This window comes from Cricetulus griseus, chromosome X (assembly GCF_003668045.3).
Source record: "Cricetulus griseus strain 17A/GY chromosome X, alternate assembly CriGri-PICRH-1.0, whole genome shotgun sequence".
Classification (NCBI taxonomy): Eukaryota; Metazoa; Chordata; class Mammalia; order Rodentia; family Cricetidae; genus Cricetulus; species Cricetulus griseus.
Genome location: NC_048604.1, coordinates 115,285,498 through 115,309,584, shown reverse-complemented (window position 1 = coordinate 115,309,584; position 24,087 = coordinate 115,285,498). Strand labels below are relative to the sequence as shown.

Sequence of the window (24,087 nt, the reverse complement as noted above, 5' to 3'; positions counted from 1 at the left end):
TCTCATGTCTGTCATTTTCTTCCAAGGTGACAGGAGCCTGTCTATTTCACTAACACTTTATCCTCAGAGACAAACAAACACAGAGACTAGAACACAGAGCATACTCAATAAATCTTCACTGCATCCATGAATGAAACCACACAAATCTAATCTTAGCTCATGGTTCCTCTAGTAGACTGTAGGTGAAAAGAACATCCTCTACCTCACAGGAAACCATGAGAAACAAATGTTACGAGGTTCCTACAGTACGTGGCATAAAATACATGTTCATGGAACAATTATTACAGACTATAGTAGACTGAAAAAGGGTACTACTCTCAACCCTGGCAAGGCAAATGGTAAGCTGTCTGGACCTTCCCAGAGCCAGCAGAGCAGAGCAATTTTAGAATTCTAACCTGGGTTTAAGACCAACATATCCTCCAAGATCCCAGAGACTTGATCATGCTTCTGCTGAAAATTGACTAAACTGAGGGACTCAAATGATGGCCAACGAGTCTGTTATTTGTTAACTACAGGAAAATTTTCTAATAGTACATGATGTTATTTACATGAAATAGGCAAAACAAACAAATCCATAGAAATTGCAAGAAGATTCATGGTTGCTAAGGGATAGAAAGCAAGGAAAATACTAACTGATAATGTGTAGGTTTTTTCTTGACATGATGAAAATGCTCTAAATTTTAGAATCTAAAATGATAGATAACAGTTATCTTGGCACAACACTGTAAATATACTAAAAGTATTAAGTTTGTTCTACACACTAAACTGCAAAAAAGAGAAAAGAACCCTTCAGTTATGTAGCTGGCACCATGATTCCTAAGTCAAGGTCACAAAAGATGTCAGTTTCACACTTGGAAGCAATACCATGCTGTGAGGAAGCCCAAACTCTCCCCACATGCAAAATAGGCGAGACTCTAAGAAGGCAGTGATGAATCTTCAATGAATTCTAACTCCCACATATTTGAGCCACCTCAGCTGCTCCGAACTAGAGCACAAGTGAACTTTTCTTTTTGAGCCCTGGACAAAATATGGATTCATACACGTCCCGCCCCCTCAAATGTTATCAGTTTAACTCACTGATTTTAGGTTATCGAACAGGACATAGATTCAGAATGAATGAACATATAAATGGACTTCACCTGAATACAAACTGTTTTGCTTCTCAGCTTGAACCTCAAATGTAAGCAGAAATGGTTTTAGAAATCATGCATACATACATCTGCCAGTAGTGAAGCTCTGCTGTAGGACAGTAATGTACAGCTGCAGTGTCAGTTGTGGGGCAGAACCTAGGAAAGCCTGGATCACGGATGCCCGACTGAAGGCAGAGCGATGGGTAAACATCTTGCCTTCTGCCTGGCCCACCTCCTTCTCGACCTCCTCTGTAAGGCCATCTTTTGGCATTTGCCGTTTCTTGGTGATGCTCACATAAGGTTCTTCGTTCTGGCTGGACTGACAGTAGAGGCAAAAGACTTCAAAACATCTAGAAACAAATTAACGAGTCACAGAATTAGTGAATGGCAGAATTAGTGAATTCTGTCCTTTTGCAGTCATCCAAATTTCACTTAGCCTAATTTTCAAACCCTTGTCCGGCTATTCTAAATCATTCACTCTCAGGATCTAAGGAGTCAATCTTGTACAAGGCCAGCAGTAAGCCACTGGGAACTGAGTGAGAATCAAGCAAAGGTGACATTGAAAGCTACCAAGGCAAAGAAAACAAGAGAATGGGAAGTAACTGACACTCTAGAGTCACAGAAAAATGTTTAGTGTTTCTTCCTGACACACATTAGCTGTGCAGCTGTAAGCAAAGCCCTTACATTCTGAACTTTCCCCCTCAATAATAAAACAGAGAAAATACCTGTTTTTAACATCCTGCAGCGAAAGAGGACTAAAGGATGTAAGACTGTGTGTGTGTTTATGTTCCACATAAAACTGACGCCACAAACCAACCTACTTTTTAAAAAATGCAGGCTCACTCCTATAATCTCAGCACTCTCTAGACTCTACAGTCTTGAGGCTAGGGCAGAATGCTTGTCAAAGAGTTCTAGGCCAGCTTCAGCTACACAGTGAGCAAATGAGCCTGGGCTACAGTAAGGTGGAGGGGAGGGAGGGAGGGAGGGAGGGAGGGGGAGGGGGAGGGGGAGGGAGGGAGAGAGGGAGGGAGGGAGAGAGGGAACATAAAGAAGAATAAAGTTGGCTAATTATACAGCACAGAGTTGTTTGCCATTTAGAATTTCATTGGAAGACCACAACATATTACCTATTTCTTTATCCTAATGAACCCATATCGGCTGTGGCTAAATCCAAACATGCCCAGGGCTTGGCAAATGTCTTATTTAAGGACTCCCAAGCCTGCTCTAGGGACACATCCTTAACTAGTAACTAAAATGTTTCTCTCTAGATAATATTATAAATAGATACTGATGGAAAGAAAAAGTACCGGTGCCTATGATTTGCTTTGAAGCATACATACATACACACTGAGAGAGACACACACATAGATGGGAAGAGAGGGAAAGAGAGATTGAGAATGAATTGATGGATGGAGAGATGGAAAGATACATGAAACAAAATGTTAATTATAGAATCTAGGTTGTAGGTACTTGGGTGTACAAGTCATTAAGAATTTCTTCTGTGTATTTGAAAACTTACATAATAAAGTGCTAGGAAAAACAGATTTTCCCTTGGGTTTAAACATTGACATTTCTGACCTAAAACAGGCACTTTCATAACAATCTTATAATGCTGCTGGATTTTGTGGTTTCATTAGATTTATTGAATGTTGTTAACTTTATAATATCACCTGGAGTTATCTATGACAACCTAAGTACATTTATAATTTGAAATAGTAAAATAAGCCCTTCTTTTTGAAGCATGAAAAGAAATATAACAACCTTTCTGGTGAGCACAAAGTGGACATATTTCATGATTATTACCTTTGTTCACTTATTTCTAGGGGAAAGAAGTTGTGTGGTTTGTGTATCAGGGAAAGTGTGTCTACTGTTTTGGAATATACATTCAATCAAAGATGCTTGGCATGGCAGCATCTAGATTGTTTGGAAGAAATGATAATAAAGTTTAGTTCATGAATTCAAGCCCACTTACTCCAAAATTTAAACTTTTGACTGATGAATGAACATCCCTTAAAACTGTTGTTCCATCGAAAATGGCAAGTTGTAGGAGACAGAATAAAATGGTCACAGTATTTATTCTTAAAGAGGTAGTAACAGCAGATGTACTTTACTAAGATAGCTTGAAGACTTCCACTTTATTCATTCAGAGGTGCTCACTATCTAAATGGGATAATGAGGCATATCCCATATAAATAGAAAAAGCACAACATGTAACAGAACAATATTTATGTTGTACTTTTGGTTCCCATGATAGTTTCTGATGCACTAGCTCACAAAGAAATCTTACTGGGCTGGAGAGATGGCTCAGCAGTTAAGAGCACTGTCTGTTCTTCCATAGGTCCTGAGTTCAATTCCCAGCAAACACATAGTGGCTCACAACCATCTATATTAGGATCCAACCATGCAGAGCACTCACACATAAAAACATAAATAAAATTTAAAGAAATCTTACTGAAAGAATTTAAACAAGCATCATTTCTAACAGCAAAATAAGATGGCCCTTTGTTTTATTTTAGAGGCCCTCAAAGTGAAAGGATCCTTAAATATATCAAAGCACATCCACTCAATTAAATACTATGTAGTTCTCAAAACAGACAGTTTAGGAAATATCTAATATAAATAACATAAGACTGAGTTGGTGAGATGGCTTACTAGGTAAAGGTGCTTGGTGCCAAACATGAGCAATTGAGTTTAAACCCTAGGTCTCCCTCAAGTGGTGAAAGGAGAGAAATGACTCTCCCAAGTTGTCCTCTGACCTCCACACATGTACCAAGGCATGTGCACATGCACACCAACACAGATACACAAATACACAATCAATCAAATTAAATAATTTTTCATTAAAATCCCAGGATTGGGATATGCTTAGCATGTGTTAGGTCCTGAATTCAATCCCTAGCACATCCAATTTATTAAAATAAAAAAATACATTTATCATATTTGATAAAAATATCTTATCATATTTGATAAGGCAAATTTTGAGAGAAAACTTCACTCATTTAAATGTATACACACTACACAAACGTACACATACATATAAATAGTGGAATGACAGAATTGAATTATATTGACTCAAAAGTGCCAATTGTTAAATAGAAATTCTGTAAAACAAGTTGTTAACAACTAGTACCTTGGTCACACTTGATGGGGATAAATAAATTTTGGAAATTAGCAAAATGTTGGAATTTGGGTTCACTTTTCCCTGACAACCATAGCCCCATATACATACTAGTAAGGATATAAAACAAAAGCATTAAGAATTATTCTCTTGTGCTGGGTGCACACCTTTAATCCCAGCCCTTGGCAGGCAGGGGCAAGGAGATTTCTGTAAGTTCAAGATCAGCCTGGTCTACAGAGTGATTTCCAGGACAGGTTCCTAAGCAATACAGAGAAGCCCTATCTCAAAAAACCAAAAAAAAAAAAAAAAGAATTATTCTTTTTAGGCAGTAGAATTAAAGGCTTTAATTTTCTTCACTGTGCAAATATATTTTCTGTTTCTCTGTTATTTTAACAGATATTTTTAACTTGTGTATTTTAACAGATATTCTTAACTTGTGATATAAAAGTCAAATTTAGAGCTTTTAACGACCAAAATAAACAAACAAAAGAGAGAGCATGCCAAAAGGTGCTCTATGAAATGAATGAATGAAATAAGGGTTTGTAGAGGAATACAATTCTATTGATGCTTGCGGGGACTATGTGAAACAGGGATCATTTAGAGAAATTTTGAACAAAACTGCAGAGATCAACCATGAAAATGAAAAAAGTTTCCCAAAAAATAGTGGCACAGGTAGCTCCAATTGTGAGGTGGTGTCTCTCACAATCCACTGCTCTTCCCAAGTGACATATTTGTCTTTTTTCCCCTTTGAGACTGGGTTTCCCTATGTAGTCCTGGCTGTCCTGGAACTCACTCTGTAGACCAGGCTGGCCTCAGACTCACAGAGATCTGCCTGCCTCTGCTTCCTGAGTGCTGGGATTAAAGTCATGGACCACTGCACCTGGCATATCTTAACAAAGCTTCAAACATCATATCTTATAAATTTGAGGACTGTCCCAAGACCTCTTACTACCACTAAGTGGAAAAATAAGAAACAAACCACTACTGTTTTCTTAAAATTCTGCAAGACTTATCCAATTATTCCAATTTTGTTTAGAGAGCTTGTTTTAATTGTTTCTCTGCATGAGCTGCTTGAATAAAATCACCCAAGGTAAGGGCTAAGGATGTAGCTCAGTGGTAAAAGTCCAGCATCCTTCATAAACATTATTCAAGGAAGTTCTTCAATATCACATACTCCATGACACAGGAAGCTTTTTGTGTAATTAGTATTTGTAAGTATTTAGGCTCTACAGGTCATCAGGGTCTTTGCTTAACTCTGCTTCTGCAGACAAACAGTTGATGAGGAATAACTATACAAAGGGATGGCTATAGTTGTGTTCTAATAAAACTTTATTTACAGAAACAGGTGGGGGCATGATTTGGCCAGTGGAGCATAGTCTGCAGACCCCATGACGATCCCTGCTGTAGATACTTAGTACTCCGAGTCCACTTTTTTCCACTTAGTTCCATTTCTCAAGCATAATATAATTCTCTTGTCAACTATAACAACAGTTGGTTCCCTGGGTAAAACTAGACATGTTGATGGCAGCACAAATAACTTGAGGAACCAAGGATCCTAATGAAAATACTTTTTTCCAAAGAAACCCTATGATTTCCTATAAGCCATATTATGTGCATATGCTCTGAGAAGCTACATCAGAGAGCTATGCTGATTAAATAGAAAATATTGTGAAACTTTGACAAGCCACTTGCTTGCTTACTTGCCAGAGTTCCAATGGCTGAATTGTAGAAATAAGACAGTGTCAGTGAGCTCACAGGGTTTTACCGTAGGTGGAATTAAATGATGTATGTACTTTGCAAAGGAAAGAAATACTTTTCAAATCTGAACTGTTATTATTTAAAATTATTTCTAAATTCCCTATAGAGGAATACTAATATGAATCACTTTGCAATGTTCTATAACAATTTCAGAGTGTTTTGCCCTACATCTTATAAACCTAGATTTTTTCACCTCTCATTTTATCTGCTAAATTGTGCTAGTAATAAAAGTGGGGCATTTCTTGAAGTTGTCACTGGCTTATATTTACTCCTCTCAATTAATTTATGAAAGCTAACATAACTGTAAGAGTAATACGAAACAAAGGGTAAAAGATAGTCTTCCTTCTGTTTTTCCAGAATAGCTAGCACAACTTCAAGATTGTCCTTCAAATTGGAAAAAAAAGGTAATTCAAGACACTATCCAAAGTTCATATTAGAAAGAACCATAGGAACTGTAGCTATACATTTAAATATAAGACTAAAATTAAATAAATTCAATAAAGAGTTCCACCAATGCCTCCCTGAAGGAAAAATGGGGGACAGAAGTGAGCTAACAGTTTTAGTCATTAGTGTTAGGTATTGCAGATCTCCATTTTCCCCATACTGAGGATCTGACATAGGGCTTCAAGCATATTAAGGCAAGCACTATACAGTAAACTACTGTAATGTCACTTTAATTGGGTCATCATATTGTAAAAACTCAAAAGCAGCATCTACCTAAAAATGGTACTTTGGCTCCCATAATGCGTAGAAGTAAACTGTCCCCCAAACAACTTTAAAATATTAAAAACCCACTGCTAAGGGGTAAACGGGAGAAAGAATTGTGATTCCCTTGTTTGGGAGAATAATTTGATCTTTCTGAAAAGCTGTTGATTTAAGAGTTCAAATTACAACCAATCATTAGGAAGAAATCCCACTAAGATTTTTTTAAAGTCTTGTTAATCAAAAATTAACAAATTTTCCTTCCATTTGGAAGCTAAGGGTCTTGAAACTACATTTTGTATATCTCAGTTCAAAGATCATGGGTCCAGTACTTACTTGGCATAAATCAACTATATCAGAATATGAGACTCCTTTCCCTAATAAAGTTTTAAAAATTACTGTGATAACTGAAAATGACCAAAGAATTTATAATAAAGGAGAAATTTGTTAAACATTCATGTTAGGAAGAAAAAACTAAACTCACAATCTGTCACTTTGTACTATTGTTCTTAACATCTTAGTATATTACCTTGGACTCTATAGTTGTTATGCTGCTTTTATATATAATATTATATTAGCTTGGTATGGAGCAACTCTTAATGTTAAGAGACACTTCTAAATGGCAACAATGATAGAGAATTCTTACTTGCCTGGTTACTTTGGTTGTTTATTTTTTTTTAATTTTGTTCACAAATGATGAAACATTTAAAACCCTAAAGATGGAACTGCTGATAAAATGTCCTGCACACTCTACTTTCTTTTACAGAACACAGAGAACATAATGATCCTAATTGCATTTTGGAAGGAAGCCTTGGGAACCTGTTCTGGAGCCTCATTTGCCCCTTGTATAAAATGGGGACAGAAGTTGAGGGAGCCTATAGCAATGGCTTAGTATGCCTAAGGCCCTAGGTTTAACCTCCAGCACCAAAATAATAGATGAACAAATGCTGTGAGTACAGTTTCATCTACTTCACAGCAAGGAGTCCCCCAGCTAAAGCATGTAGGTAGGAACCAAACCACTTAGCAAAAGTAACTTTTGAGAATTCTCAGTTTCCCAAGTCACTCCACCCAAATGTGAGTTTCCTCCCCACAGATGACAGTAAGTGATGAGTGCCTTGTCTAAAGTCAAATCTCACTTAGTTTCTTGAGCAGGGACACTAGCAGGGCCACAGGGCTTGCTTAAGGACATGGGTTCTCTACTAGCTGATTGTAATGCTTTCTAAGTACCCCCCACCCATTTTTCAGATTCCTCCCTGTCACAACACCAATAGCAGTTTCTCTCTACCACAAGCATGTTTCTCTCCTTTCTAGGATTCCCTGGCTCTTGAAGAATGGGAAACCTGTTTACCAAGTTTGCCATCACTGTGCTAAACTGTAAGTCAGTACAATAAGCTAAAAAATGATTGTGTTTAAAATGGCATGCAAAGTTATATTGTGAATGGTTTTTTTTTAAATCTGAACATAAACTTTTGCATTTCCTCTAGTAAAAGATATGAAAACAACACATTTAAATTACCGTCAAGTTCCAAGATTAAAATAGTCTGTTTGAATGCTGTGCATTTCTTCTTGCTTTGTGTTCCTAAAGATTAATTCTCAGAGTTAAGGATGTAGCTCGGTAGTAGAACATTGCCTAGCCTACATCAGGCCCTGGCTTCCATCCACAGCACCACAAACAGTAACAACAACCCTCCCCCCACCCCCACCCCCAGCAATGGCACAAGGCAAGTTCTTGTCTTCAAGGCACATTTCATTATTTCATGACTATATTAAGAATTGGGCAGAGTCAGAACACACCTCTGGAGGTACGTGTGTTTTCACTCTAGACAATGTTCATCATGCCAAGAGAAAAGTAGAGTGCATGAATTTCTAGACTTCTGTATATGAATTAAACAAATTTTAAAAAGCACTTAGAATCGTGTCTGGTAGAGTTAAGTTTAGAATCGTGCATGGTACACAGTTAAGTGCACTGCGTTTGATAAACTAAGTTAAATAACCCATAACAGCTCCGACTTTAACCGCGCTTAGAGTAACTTTCAAAGGTCTGTTCCATGACCACGTACGCCAATCCTGAGGAAACCAAAAGAGGCAAAGACTACTGCTCTTTTTGGTCCAATTGAAGTAAACACTGGCAAGTCCATATGATGACTCCCTAAATCCAGGGCATCTCGGTTTTAGTGTCACTCTGGGATCCTGTCCCATTTCGGAGACAGGAATGGTGAGGCTTGGGAAAGCAGGGTGGCTCAGCCCTGGTTCTGGCCACCTGTCCCCATCAGGAAGGCCTGGTCCCTCGACGCGGGCAGTAGAAGGGGAAACGGCCAGGGGCTGCGGCCTAAGGATTAACCGGTTCTGGGTCCGACACGCACCTGTACAGGGGCCCGAGCTGGAGCAGGTGCATGAGCAGCACCAGTGGGCGATCCCGGCTGAGGTCGCGGTGGACGAAGAGGAGCGTTAACTGCACCAGAGCACAGGGCATCAACGAGAAGAACAGCGTCAGTGCCTGCCACATGCGGTCCCCGGCCGAGCGGTAGGTGCTGCTCAGGTACAAGGCAGCTATGGTCTCGGCCACGAACAGGAACAGGGACGCTAACACCGAGGCCGGGAATTTCATCTCCGCGCCTCAGAGACCCGCCCCGCGGGTGGCGGTGGTGGTGGTGGTGGCGGCGGCGGCGGCGGTTCCCAGAGCGGCTCCCAGCATGCCCGGTCCCGACCCGCTCGCGCACAGCGTAGCCCGCCGAGGGCACGCGGGCCCGGCCAAACGGCCCCGCGCGCGCTAGGAGCCGGGCCTGGGAACAAACCAACACAGGGGGGTGGGGCGGGCAGCGTGGCCCCGCTCGGACACGCCCACGCGCACTGTGCGCAGCCGCCAGCGCGCGCCACACAGCTCCCCGCGGCTCTCCCGAGACTGTTCCGGGCTGGCCGCGAACCCGCGCCTTCTGACAGCTGGTGCCCAACCACGCTGGGAGGCCGCCCACCAAGCTGGCCCGCGCGCAGTCCCTGGGTCCTAGAGTCCGTCATTCTAAGCTGTCTTGAGAGGTCTTGAGAAACTACAACCAGTAGAAACCAAAATTGGGGGTGGGGGGGAGTCTGAACTCCTGATCCACCCTCTGGTTTCTGGGCGGAAGAAACGGCTAATCACCAGGTCAGGTTTTCCTGCCATTCTAAAATAGCCAGAGGCACTGAAATGCTTTTCTAAGAATAAGGGTCTTGTCATGCACGCAACATACCTGGAAATACGTTTAACTTTTCACTGAAACCCTTGAGCACGTCCTTTGTCTTTTTACTACAGAGTGGGAAGGTACATCGAAGGAGTTGTGGGAGCCAAAGTTTTCAGATAAAACTGCCTACAGAATATATTGCTGTATAACTGTGACTACTCAAGGCAGGTCAAAGACCAGAGCCTAATAAGGAAGCAGTTTCTAGCCCAACACATACCTCTGTTGCTATGCCAACTCTAAGACTAACACAATTCTTTTTCACTCAACTGTTTATTTTAAAATTTTTAATACAATATATTTTGAACAAATTCTTTCCCCTACCCACCCAACTTCATGCTCTTATCTTCTCTGTCACAAACAAAACAAATAAAAACAAAGCAAAAAAAAAAACCCACCTAAAATGAAAAGCAAAAAGACAACTTCAAAACCAACAAAATGAAACAAAAAATGCAAAACAACAACAACAAAAAAAAAAAAACTCCATGGAGTCCATTTTGAGTTGGCCTACCACTCTTAGCCATGAAACCTGCTCTGGAGTGGCTGCTACACTCATTGACACTCAATTGGAAAAAATAGAATTTCCCCTTAAAGCACAACATATCCATTTGCAAAATACCTTCTTAGTTAGAGGTTGGAATTTATGCCTACTTTCTTTTCTCAGTGCTGGGATTTTGTCTTTTAACCTGTGCAGGTCCTGTGTATACTCACTGAACTTTGGACAACCTGTACATCAAAATGTACTCACGCCCCCCAACTCTCTCTCTCTCTCTCTCTCTCTCTCTCTCTCTCTCTCTCTCTCTCTCTCTCTCTCTCTCTCTCTCTCGTGCAGCCTCAAATTTTCTAATATCATTTTCTATGAAGAAATTGGATAATATTAATTTTCAGTCAGTCAGCTTGAGCAATTTTCTATTTTGGAAAATGATGTAAACACAAACAAAACATGAAAATTCTTAAGATCTCGACAAGAATGAAGTTGGAGGGAGAGGACAAGTTGGGCTTTTGACTTGGTGGTTGGAGTGACATGGGATAATCTATTTATAAGGGTTAAGGGGAGAATTCAGCCAAGGCCTAAGTGAGAAGTACCAGGCCTTTTCTCCAAAAGGATTACGAATGCCTATTTATAGAACCCAGCAGGCCACCACGTCCTGGATCCAGATACACACAGTCACAAACAGACTCACCAACAGCACTCCACAGAGTATTTGTGTAATATTTTATTTGACACCATAGTTAGCTTTAAAGGAAAATTAACGAGTAGCTAAGAATAATTTCATTAGAACACAATAATGATTACGCATCAGATTTTAAGGCCAAGGATTATCACAGGTTCTACATTATTAAGTGGACCAGAGCAGGGGGCAATAAGTCAGCGACATCACTGTAATCAACACAATCAAGTCCAGCTTATGGCACATTATTTTCTACATTACAAAACTGATACAGAAAACACATTGGAAAGATCACAGTGTTTGGATATTATAACAGCAGTTAAAAATAGTAAGGTGCATCACTAAGTTTCTGAGTCAGTCTTGCTTCTGAAGAGATTTCATTCCACCATGCAGTGGACTTCCAGCGAACCCCCTCTGTGAAGCTGAAGCAAACTCAACTGACAATCATCCTCCCAGCTCCAGGAACACATAACAAAAGCTAAAATCTTATGAGCACTTAGAAGTTGATCTTTCCAAATTATCGTTTGCCATTTTATCCTTAAGAACATATATATTTACAGCTTAGTTTCCCTGCCCTACATTTAAGTGAATTTTCATTAAAAATCAATGTCATATATTGCATTATACTTCCTCACTAGGACCAAAATACCCACTGTGGTTTTTTTAAAATTATGTGTACACAGTAACAGACTTATAGAAAGTAATGTTTGGGTATAATAATATGTAATATGCCAGAATACTTGATAAGTATGTTTCATTATAAAATATCATAGTATAACATTTTGTAATATAGTAAAATGTTCTGCACTCAGATTAGAACTGCTACTAATCTATCTTTCAAACACCTCAAAGTACCCCTAAGGAAATATAATAATTAGCAAGAAGTCAAAGAACTTGATTTTGGCAAAAAGGCATTTTTACAAAGCCTCTCTTTGTATTTCAAAATTCTTTTTATATACAACATATAACTGGTGTTGAATTTAATGTTAGTAAAAATTAAAATTATTTTAAATTACTAGTAACTAATTCCTATCATTTGTTTTTTACACCTTTGTTTTACTCATAATTATGTGGAGAAATACAGCAAAGAGAACAACTTTATTAGTAAGACTAATTTATTGAGTAAGTCCTCAAAATTCAATAGTACATTTAACTGTGGTGCTCATTTACTCTTAGGTCCAATTAGGAGTAAGCTGTTATACTGTAATAAAGATTTACTGTTTGGGGTCTTAGCCCCAAAAGATGAAGGAATTGCACTGGTTTGCTGCTTATGAAATGTGCCATTAGAAAGATGACCATTTTTTTTAACCCAATGATGATATAATCATATTTTTGTAAATATTGTGAACTGTGCAAAAATGAAACCCCTTTTGGTGAAGTAGATTCTACTCACTCTAGGATGTGATGCTTGACCAGTCCCAGTTATATATGGCTTTTCAGCATGTCTCACTGGTTTTTACAAAACCCATTTTAAAAATTCAGTTAGTTTGGTGCCACTACATCCAAGAGATTAAAATTCAGTCCTGCCTTACAAGAGCTCCCCAAGCAGTTTCAAGTTGAGAAAGCTCTTACCTTATTAGAGACTGGACTGTCCTTCACCAAATTCTGAGAGCAAACTATTACACATTGAGAGCTCTACTCTTAGTCCTGGAACATCTATCTAATTCAAATGATACTGAATTTTCAAGAGCAAAGGGGGTCTACTGCTGCTACAGTCTTCAGAAGACACCTCCACTATTAAAATACTAAAGTCCTAAAAGGCAGAGAGACAAGACTGATTATCTGTATCAATCTGCTTATTTGAATATATCCTCATGTTAAGTATTATTACATTCAACTTGAACCAAATTCAGTAACACAGTTTATTTTACTGGTAATTGCCACTTACACAGAGATATTAAAACATCACAGGATAGTATCAGACATCCCACTAAAATTGGTTGGAATAAGGTCATTTGCTGAAGACAAGTATAGAGTTTTTGTCTTCGTTAAACTGATTGCTAAGTCACAGCCACTTCACACACAATACAAGATTATACACTGAGGAACATATTGCACACACACAAAACATATGAAGAAGAGTTCAGCAGAACTGCATTGTTCTATGTGAATGAATTCTGTTTACACATACACGGGTGTTTCCCCATCTCCATTCTTTTAGAGTGCTTTTAGAATCATTTCTGAAAGCAAGAGGGAGTGTATTGGGGGTACCTCAGAAGGATCTATCTATGTTTTTATGTAAGAGCCTAAAGTCATGAGCTAGTGTCGACTTAGTGAGTAGTTATTGTGTAACGAAAGAGCTATCTTACCTTTCGGGTGATTCAAGTACAAAGATAAGCCTGTTCATGTGAGCCAGGCAATTCACCAGCCCTCCTTCCACCCCAGTGCAGAACAAAAATATACAAGATTTGCTTTGCTGTTAAATAACTCTTTAAACTTCATTCAGAATGGATGAACAACAGGTATCCAAAAGGGAAATGAAGGGTGCAGAGAATCCTGCAGAGGACTTTGTCATTTGTAAAGGAAACTAGATGGAAAGGACAAGGTTCAATATTTAAAGAAGATGAAAATGAGTAGTCTTTTAAATCTTAACAGCATCACTCATTAGGTCCTAATTAATTAACACTTTAAATTCCTAAAATAAGGGGAGAGATTCTGTCTGTTGTAGGAACTACTTCAGTTTTTATCTTTTATGACACTAACAATAATATGAACACTCCAATTTATGGAGTGGAAGAAGGATACATGCAGCCACTACCTTATTCTCATTGCACAGGCACTCTTGTGACAGCTTGCCCTGGACTTGTGATCTGACTACAGAATAGTCCCAATTTTGGCTGCTACTGACCTCAAGGTCACCCCTTCTGTCCAAAGTGGAGTCAAGTCTCATTGAGCCCCATGCTCTTAGCTAAGAACAGATGTGGACAGAGATATGAATGAAGCCTGCCTTCCCAGGAGAAAAGAAGTCATGTATGTGATTAAACAGACACAGAAAAAAAATTATCAGAATGAAGATATGTAGGGACAGATGATAACACATGCTGAATTGAAGGTGGCTTATGATTAGAGAGATTCCAGGAAGAAGGAAAAAAGTATTGGTAAGACTATACTCATTCTTAGTGCCATTAAATGTACATGTACAAATTACCTTCAGATGCTGAGCTGTGGTTGGCAACCCCCAAGCCCTGATTCTGCCTTCTCACTTGCTTTCCTAGCCAAATTTATGCTAAGATTGCAGGATCTTGGTAAATTTGAGGATTAGTCATTCCAGCTATTGAGACATAATAAAGAATTTCAGGGTCGCCTCACAAGCCACATAATTCTATTCCTAAAGGTAACACATCTCTGAGGACCAAATTAAAGTATGGATCAAAATCAGTGTTAAATAATCCTATTTCCTAATTCATTTTTGTGATATATTTATGGCCTGGCTACTCCTTTGCTTGAGTTATTGGCACCACAATCCTTTATTTTCAGTCAGCAAAATAAAGATTTGTGTTAAAGAGAGCTTCTGGGATACACCGCAGTAGCCTTCAGGAGGGAACATACTTTAACATTAAGAATGTTACTACACATGAAACTGATAGTGAAATAAATGGCACGACTTACTTTCCTGCTGAAAATGTCTCTCCTCCCTTTCTTGGGAAAATAAGATAGAAGAGGACCCTCCCAAACTTACAGTACTTTTCTTTCAGGAAAATGGAAAGTTTCAATGATAGGTTTGGCAGTCAAAAAAAAGAGTGTATCCTTGTTTCGATTTTACTGAGGTGGTACTTCAGAAAGACCACACCCAAACATGACATGGTATACAAAAATAGTGACCTTTTCACAACAATCAGCACAAAGTTACAGTCACTCTATTACATCTTACAAAGGTAGATCTATTTTTTCTAAAGCTCCTAGAAATATAACAGATACAACAAATCTATGTGTCATTTCCTAATCCTTTGGTTTTTCAGTCTGTATAATGAATGATGGAAAAGGTGGGCAGATTTTTAAAAGGAGGTACCTTTGAGGGAAGGGGTAATTTGCTTACTATGGTACTTGCATATTTCTAATCTGGAATACTGAATACATGAACTTGAAAGGAGAAGCCAGACTTTGAATCCTTGTTTTGCTCTCTCTTAGCTCTAAGTCTTTAGGGAGAGTCACCTAACACACATTGAGTGGCTGCTCCGACACAATAAAAGCATGTATTCCTTTAATATAATAGGACTAATTCTGGCTGCTTATTATCTTTAGCCTGTAGGGCCCATGCCAAATGCATTTGAAATGAGATGGCAAAGCAGCTGTCGCTGGTCCTTTCAAAAGAAAACACATGCCATGGACAGACTCTTACTTACAACTTCCAGAAAGGTGCTTGCCCTTCTCAAGAAAGAACTTCTGGAATCTAATTAAGTTTTACCCCAAACAGTATTTTCACAGATGGGTAATTAAAGTCAATTTTATATGTTGAAATCTGAGGGTATGAAATGGGACCATAAGCCAACAAGCTACAACATGTTTTACAAAAACCATTTTGTCCCAGCTTGTGTTGATGATTGTAAACATACAAAGAGTCATAAACTACAAAAAGACAGTTCTTTTCTTTGGTAAGATTCGTTGAGAATCTTATGAATTCAAGAGGTCCTCTTTTCCAAAACAGAATCACACATACAACATTCACACAAACCCATACAAATCCATTGGTTCATACAGTTCCACAAGCCAAAACAGACACAAATGTTTCTATGCAGCAAAGTATTACCTAACTCCTCCCAAAGTCTATTTACAGTTCAAATAGTGCTTCAGTTTATATGGGAAGAAATGCAGCATATACACATATGTACATATATATATACATATATATGTGTATATATATATATATATATATATATATATATATATATATATATTCAAATATCTAATGACTACTGAAATGATGACTATACAGCACAACTGTTTCCTTAATGTGATGTTTGAACTTCAGTGGTTAAATACCAGGACTTCGGTAAACTCATGTTCTTTGTAATGGAGTGACAGTTGCTATTAGTGTTCAGCAATCCACTATTGACATGAAACATTTTTATAGCTTGTGATTATAGGAGAAGTAAATTTGATATGATAACTAGAATCAATGGTATGATAGCCAAGCTCTAGCATGTCCTGTGTTTTGCAAGGTAAGGTGACCAGCCAGGGAACACATTCCACTCTTAATCTAATAGGATAAAATGGAGCAACAGTCTTTCTATAACCACTTCTATTTTCTTCATTCCATGTCTTTCACAGTATCCTATGAAATACAGAAATGACTTACCTTTGTGGCAGTTACCCTGATTTTTGAGATGAGTGATTTTCACCAAGAGCATATTTTACAGTCTAAAAGCTTCATAGAGATTACAAAGATAAAGGCATTTGAAGAATTACTAGCATGTACAATAAACAGATCACACTTCAAATTGAGACAAACACATGACAACAACACAACACTTTTTTTGCTAGATATGAAGCTTCCTGTCTTCCTTTGTGTTTGTGGTGCTAGGAATGGAACTAGGGCCTTGTGCATGCTAAACAAGTCATACCCCTAAGCTACTAACCTTAAGCTGTCACTAAATCCACACTCCTTCCTGCCCCGAATCTTATTATTCTGAGCTCTAGGAAAGAAAATTAGGGAAAGAGAAATTCTAAGGCCTAAGGAAGCTTCACATTTCAGTGATTAAAATAAGTTATGATATGTTTATAAAGTGCCCAGGATAGTGATTTAAAAAAAAACTCACATACATATGCAAACACATCTACTCAGAAAAAAATCATGAATTTCAGTAAGCAAAGGCCTAGGACAATTGAGGGTTTCTCTTCATGCCCTTCATCCTGACACTTGATCCCTGCTAACAGTTTTTAACAGAGCAAATTATTTTATATGTTTTAGATTATTTAGATTGTCTTCACTTCTGAATTTAGGGGTGGAGGGTATAAACAGATGGTCAAATTTGCTCCCCAATTTTGAAAGTGTTAGCATTCTATCCCCATCATTTCCACTTCACTTCTGCCTTCAGTGTCACGAACTGAAAAACATTATTTTTCTTTTGCTTTTCTCTCTGAACTTGGGTTTTACATCTCCGCCCGCCCCCCACCCCGACCGTTAAATCTGTGATTTTTAGATAAGTTGTGGCATCTTTGTTTGGCAGGCTCTCTCTCTCCAGTCTGGTATCACGCTGTCTTCTTCAGGCTGATCTCATCCTTCTGGCAGCAATGTGATGGTTCATGGTTGTGATACCATTGGATGTGGATTAGGTGGAAAACTGCCTAGAGGAGGCTCAGGAAATCTCAGGGGACTTCTGCCAGGCTGCAATGGGAGATGGAGCCTTCTACACAAAGACGCTGAAGAGAGGGAATTCAGCCTGATTGGGCTGTAGCAAATCAATGAGAAAGCAAACAGTGCCAGAGAAGCCTTCATACAAGCTGTATATGCTTTCAAGCACTCGGGAACCAGCTTTGAATTCTTCCGTGAATAAGAACTGAGCAAACCTAAGAAAAGAAGAAAACAGTTTTGAGTGTGTCCATATGACCAGCCACAGGATGCTCTTCTTTTGTGAAGTTAAAGTTTTAGTGTCGTTTTCTTTTCAGAATTATGTAATTAATTTGAGAAACTCCATTCTCTGGAGAAAAAAGGAGATCAGTTATATAAGTGTTTATGTTTTGCAACAGATTTTGTTGGCAAACAAATCCAACTATTTTTAGGAGTTGCAAATCAAAGCACATTAGTATTTTCTGAATTTATATTCCTTTCACTATCCAATAATTAAAAGTGAAAAAGTCACATAAATCATCCTACTTTTATTTATCTTGAATGGAAGCAAACATTTATCATTGTTCTTTTTAAAAAATCTAAATATATTGTGTTTCTGGGATTGTATAATTTCTGAAAAAGGTTTCATATATACATGACAGAGAGCAGAGTCTCAAAAAGGTGCAGGATTTTACACAAACTGCTTTGGGCAACAAAGAACTAAGATGAATGGGAGGATGCAAGCAACTTTTCATAATAAATGACATCAAATAGTAAATTCAACTATGAGGCATTATTGTTAAGACAATCTGCCTTTAAAACAAGTCACTGATCTCTAAAATCTCAATGAAAAACATTTTTATTTTCTTATTTCGGTTAACTATCACAACATTGTATAGTAGTTTCCAGCCTTTCAAATGCTCTCTCTGTGTCGTCATTTTTAACTGATCTTATTCATTTTTCATCAATAACAAAACTAATCAAGTCTGATGCTGGTGAGGCCTATGAGTTGATATTGTCATAAATTTAGATTATTGCAGCCACACAGGGGTCCCATAAAGAGTAATTACTTATTTGATCTTTTATAGAGCCCTTGGAATTATTGCAGGCAGCTTAAAAATAAATACGGAGAAAATAAATTGAAATTCCATTTGTTACCAATTTTCTATCAACTGTTTTCTTAAATATGCAACCATTTAAATAAGATTTCATACTTCTAGAAGAATAAAACAAGATATTTTAAGAATCAACTCAAAGTGTATAATTATGTGATAATTAGGAATTGTGAGATGACTTTGGAGGAGCCTTCATCTTTTGAGTGCTTGGCAGTCTGGATACCTCAGAATTGTCTTCAAATGTATAACATGTAGTATGTAGAATTCTAAAAGATCTCAACTATAGGAAAGCACAGTTGGTGTGCTTGTTCTTTTCTTTTATCTTTTTTAGATGCTGGGGATTAAAGCCAGAAATTTTGGGCATGCTCCATCTTTGAGCTATAAGCCCAGCACCAGTTTAAAAAAGAAGGAAGGAAGGAAGGAAGGAAGGAAGAAAGGAAGGAAGGAAGGAAGGAAGGAAGGAGTGAGGGAGGGTAGGAGGGAGGGAGGGAGGGAGGGAGGGAGGACAATTCAAACTTATGTATAGTAACATGCATTCTTCATTAGCACAGTAAATAGCACTATCTAGTAGTTGCGTAATACGTACTAACATTTTTAAGTACTTAGGGATATAAAATATATTTTGCACCATCTACAGCAAAAGAAATTGAATATGAGAATATGCGTTCTACCCTCTGACTCTTTTGCCAGCCTTTGGGATCCTATTCCTCATCCTGAGTTGTCTTTTCCAGCCTTAATATGAGGGGAGGTGTGTAGTCTTACTACAATATGATATGCCATTTTTGGTTGCTATCCATGGGAGCCCTGCCCTTTTCTGAATAGAAACAGAGGAGGAGTGGATTGGGGTATGAGGGGAGGTGTGGTAAAGAGACTGGGGGAAGAGGAGAGGGGAAACTCTGGTCAGGGTATAAAAATTAATAAAAAACAATTTAAAAATAATTCTAAGGAATGAATTAACATTGCTCATTTCTGAAAACTGTTGTCAATAATAAAGTGAAAACTATTGTTTCAAAAATGTACTCAATATTCCCCAAGGCAAAGTAACCAATTAATTTTCTCAACAATTCCCAGTTAAAATAGAAGCCTGAATGGTAATTATAGAACTGAAAAGAATGGACAATATTGACCACGGTACATAAAAAAACCTAATGAATCTATAAAACACTGAGCTAAGAAAAAGCCATCATTTCTAAATTACTATTAATTGATAATTGCAGGCTATCTATTTACACATTTTAAGCTCTAGATAATAACACAAAAGAAGCAAGAGTGGGAGCTACATGGGGGAAGAGAACCAGCTGGCAATGAAGGGAAAGTAGTGCAGGGGGGACAGTAAATTAGAAAAAAGTATAATGACATATGTGAGTAAAGATGTCATAATGAAACCAACTACTTCACAAGCCAACTTCAAAGTTCAAAATAAAAAAGGAATAGTGGGAAATCAAGGCAGAAATTAGTGAAGTAGGGAGCAAAAGAGAAATAAATAAAACTAATAAGCAAAATCAAAGACAAACAAGACAAAGAAAAGCTGTTAATGTGTCTTGACAACAAGTAAAAGCACTAGGGAGACCATCATATATATGGGAAATCACAAATGTCATAGGAATGTGGTACTGGAGAACTACATCAAGTTTTTCAACAACTGAAAAACCCTTCTCATCATGCATGACCACCAGAAAGCCAACTAAAGTGACCTACTTTAGTTGGGTTGAGCCATGGAGTGAGTTTGTGGTCCACTAACAAATAAATCTACATTTTACAATTTTCTACCTGTAAGAATGAATTTCATGAAGAACTCTGGAACTCAAAATGTTATAACTACAACTCTAAACATTCAGAGTGGCTTGCCAGGAAGTAGAGAGGTTTACCCAATCTTTTCAAATAGACGTTTTAGGGCATAAGAACCTCTGACAAATGTCATTATCCTAGATTATGCGAAAATGATTTCCTTTTAATTCATTTGAAAAACAAGTCAAATTTCAGTGAGACAGGTTCAAAGGCTGTGTCATGTGTGTGATAAGTAAGCACACTACCACTGAGCCATATCACCAGCTGCCAATTTTACTGTTTGGAGAGAGGGTCTCACCCCTTTGCCAGGTTGGCCTTGCCCTCCCTCTTTTTTTTTAAGTTTAAAGGATTCATTTCATTTCTCAGAAAGACATTTTTTAAAAGAAGCCTTAAATAGAGAGTGCACATGCCATTTGGTCAGGACTGTCTGTAACCTTTCATATTTAAAATGTCACTGTTTTGACAAGGGGTTACCTGCTTGAATTAATTCACTAGCATCTAGACCAATGTATGTATTCTAGATTTAGAAACCACATTTCTGAGAAATTTCACTGAATTTTATAATAGTCCCATGAGATTCTGTAATTCATCACCATTTTGCTCTCCTTCGTGTAGCCCAGGAAGGTTCTGAATTTGTGATCCTCTTGTGTAAGTCTCTTAAATAGCTACAGTTATGGGCCTGCATCACACAAAGCAAGAAGTCTCACAAAGGCTAGTACATTCCCTTCAGAGCACATATGCAAATATAAAAGATAGTTTACGTTTTATTCTAACACTGAATACTATATTCATTATCACTAGAAGAACTTTCTGGGTCATTCAGTCTTTACTCTAAAGAGCTAGCAAATATATGTACAAAGTGAACATTCTAGGTGAAGGGGGCTAGGAGCTAAATGTAAACAAGCTAGGGAGCCAGGAGACATAGGAAAAAATTAAAATTTTTAATTGAGAGAAACAAAATTTAAGGCCTTGAGGTGTACTGTATGTGTCATACTAAAGAAATCACAAGAACCTCAACATGGTAGACAGAACAAGGAGAAAGAGAATAGGAGATGAAATCAAAGGTAAAGGGAATCTAGATGTTGTTGTACCTCTCACTCAAAGTACAGAGTTTGGTCTTTACATTCAGTCAGTATAGAAATCTATTGGATTACCTTGAGCATAGGAGTGTGGTTCTAACAATATATACATTGTAAAAAGTAAATACAAAAGACTATGGTAAAATGGACGATTGCTAGTACAATCAGCATAAAAGCAATGATATTTGCTCTCCTTGTTATTAAAGCTTGTTATGGGAATGGTATTGTTGTAGGAAACTCATGCAATAGAAAACCAAACAGAGTATGACTGCCTAGAAGAAAGGAGGTTACAGTCATAATTACTTGCATATAATGTGTGTACAGCAAACAGTCCAATGGAAACTAATAGAAAACTGGTAGAACAATGGAATCAGTAAGTTCTATGATGATAGTATTTATGAAAACTTCATAATTACAAGGAACAATGCATATTTACATGAAAAATAGAAGCTGATGATAAACTATACTAATATGTGTTTTTTAAATTTAATAAGTACCAGTAATAAATAGCCTAAAAATGATTCCTTAAGAAAAATTCATTTGTCATGAACTTGGAAATAACAAAACAAAATATCTTAATGCTAAGAAGATATAATGCTAAGAATTATAAAGACATACTTTATAAAATCAAGAATTGGGCAAATGGCATTTTTTCAACTGAAATAAATGGAACGGTGTAACTTGATCTTGAATGGAAAACCTTGATATTTTAAAGATGTTAATAATTCTTATGGAAATAACCTATAATTCATTGAAATTCCAACCAAATTGTATAGAACTCTTTATAAAGCTGAAAAATTGCTTCTAAATTACAAGGTGAAAAATGAGGGAGAGTAGTAACGAAAAAGTAGAAGTAAGCAATAAAATATCGAAGTAGCAAAGGAGCACATAAGAAAGTTCCCAAGCAAAGCTGTTTACCTAGAAAACCTCAATTTGTGATAAAGATTAATTTTTAAGTCACAGTGATATGCTAAACTTTTTTTCAGTGACCAAAGGTAGAAAACAATGTAGTACCAATGCAAAATAATTCCTAGATGAATAAAACCTTTTCATGTTAATATAAAATCACAGAAGTGCATGTGTCAGTATTAATTACCACTTTGTTACTTTAGAATAGTAAAGGAAATTTTATAAATAACACAAAATACAGAAATCTTAATAGGAAAATTAATGACTTTCACAAGAATATTTGGTACTTTTATATGGCAAAAGCTTAGTAACAAGAGGGAACAATGGAAAAGAAACAGCTGGAGAGATGCCTCTGCAGTTAAGAGCACTGGCTGCTCTTCCAGAGGATCTGCGTTCAATTCCCAGCACCCACATGGCAGCTCACATCTGTCTATAACTCCACTACAAGGCAACCTGCTTTGATTTTCTGGCCTCCACAGGCATCAGGATTGCAGGTGGTGCACAGATTCACATACAGGCAAAACATCCACACAAATAAAATTTTTATATTAAAAAAGAAATAGCAATAAAGGAAAATATTTACAGCACATTTTGAGGAAGGGTTATCATCTTTAATATAAATAAGCACCACAATAGGAAAAGTGGGGAGGAGACAGGAGAAAGGGAAAAGAAAAAGGTAGGTTCATTTTAGACTAAGAAACACTTACAAATCTGAAGATTTCAGTTCCAAAGTTTTAGGTCAGGGATAGAGTACTCAATGACAGACTGCTTTCCTACCTAGCAAGTATGAGTCTCTGGGTTCTATTCCCAGCACTAGAAGAAAAAGGGGTATATGGTAATTTTAAAATATTTCCTACATAAATGCTTCTACCACTATAATGTACATATATTGTATATTTTGATTACACTGGATGTATATATTGGTTATGATATTTGAGGCATTTTGCCTATTAGTAAATATTGAGCATATATGAGGCTTCTATTATTTAGAAGTTTCTTGAATTAATTATGTTACAAATTCATTGAATAATTATTTAACTTATTAAAACAATAAAATAAATCTAGTCAAACTGAAATTACTCATTCAAAATTGTAAGTTAAAATACTACATATAGTACCTTTATATATGTATAATAATAATAGGAACATATTAAAAATAGATTAAGATCTGAGGTATGATTTAATGATACAGTGTGTGTAGGAGACACCCTAGCCCCGCCCAATAGTCCTGGGACAGGTACCAGGTGGACCCGGGACTCGCCCATAAGGGTGTGGTGAAGGAAAGCCGGGGTGACGTAAGGGAGCTTCTTAAGGGGCTGCATGTGGGGACCCTGGCCCCTTTTGTTCTGGCCGCGCTTGCTGGGTTCTATAACCTAGCTCTGGACTGTGTTTTGCCCTGGTGTCTTCTTGAATAAAGAGACTTTAATCATAATAAGTGTGTCTTTAGCAAATGTGAAGCACTGGGTTTAATTCCTAGAACCAAAATGTACACAAACACAAACATATACATGTATAAATACATACATACAAACATATGCATAGATATATAGTATATAGGATATATATATTATATATATGAATAATAAAGCTCAAATTTATAGTAATAACGAAAGTTAACCCTTACATTGAAGTTGCCATATTCCAGGCATTATTTAAAATGATTTTCTTGTACTCATCTGCAAGTTCTTTTTTTTCTTTTTTTCTTTTTATAATTGTAATTAGACAGTTTTTAAATTAGAAACAAGCTCCTTTTACATGTCAGTCCCAGCCTCCTCCCCAGCCCCACCTCCTATCCTAACCCCTTTCTGCTCCCCAGGGAGGGTGAGGCCTTCCATA

At 37.5% G+C, this 24,087-nt stretch overlaps 2 protein-coding genes across 2 annotated transcripts in view; both read right to left on the bottom strand.

Annotated features, from left to right (window-relative positions):
- The window catches only part of Xk (X-linked Kx blood group), a 35,592-nt gene extending 26,276 nt beyond the window's left edge, over window positions 1-9,316 (bottom strand). The window contains exons 1-2 of the mRNA XM_027433342.2: window positions 9,072-9,316; window positions 1,218-1,480 (exon numbers count right to left, since the gene is read on the bottom strand). Coding sequence (XP_027289143.1) covers window positions 1,218-1,480; window positions 9,072-9,316 — 508 coding nt within the window. The remainder of the gene's footprint in view (window positions 1-1,217; window positions 1,481-9,071) is intronic.
- Window positions 9,317-17,439: 8,123 nt separating this feature from the next.
- Lancl3 (LanC like 3) overlaps window positions 17,440-24,087 on the bottom strand; it is a 105,947-nt gene continuing 99,299 nt past the window's right edge. Inside the window, exon 5 of the mRNA XM_027433167.2 lies at window positions 17,440-17,599. Coding sequence (XP_027288968.2) covers window positions 17,440-17,599 — 160 coding nt within the window. The remainder of the gene's footprint in view (window positions 17,600-24,087) is intronic.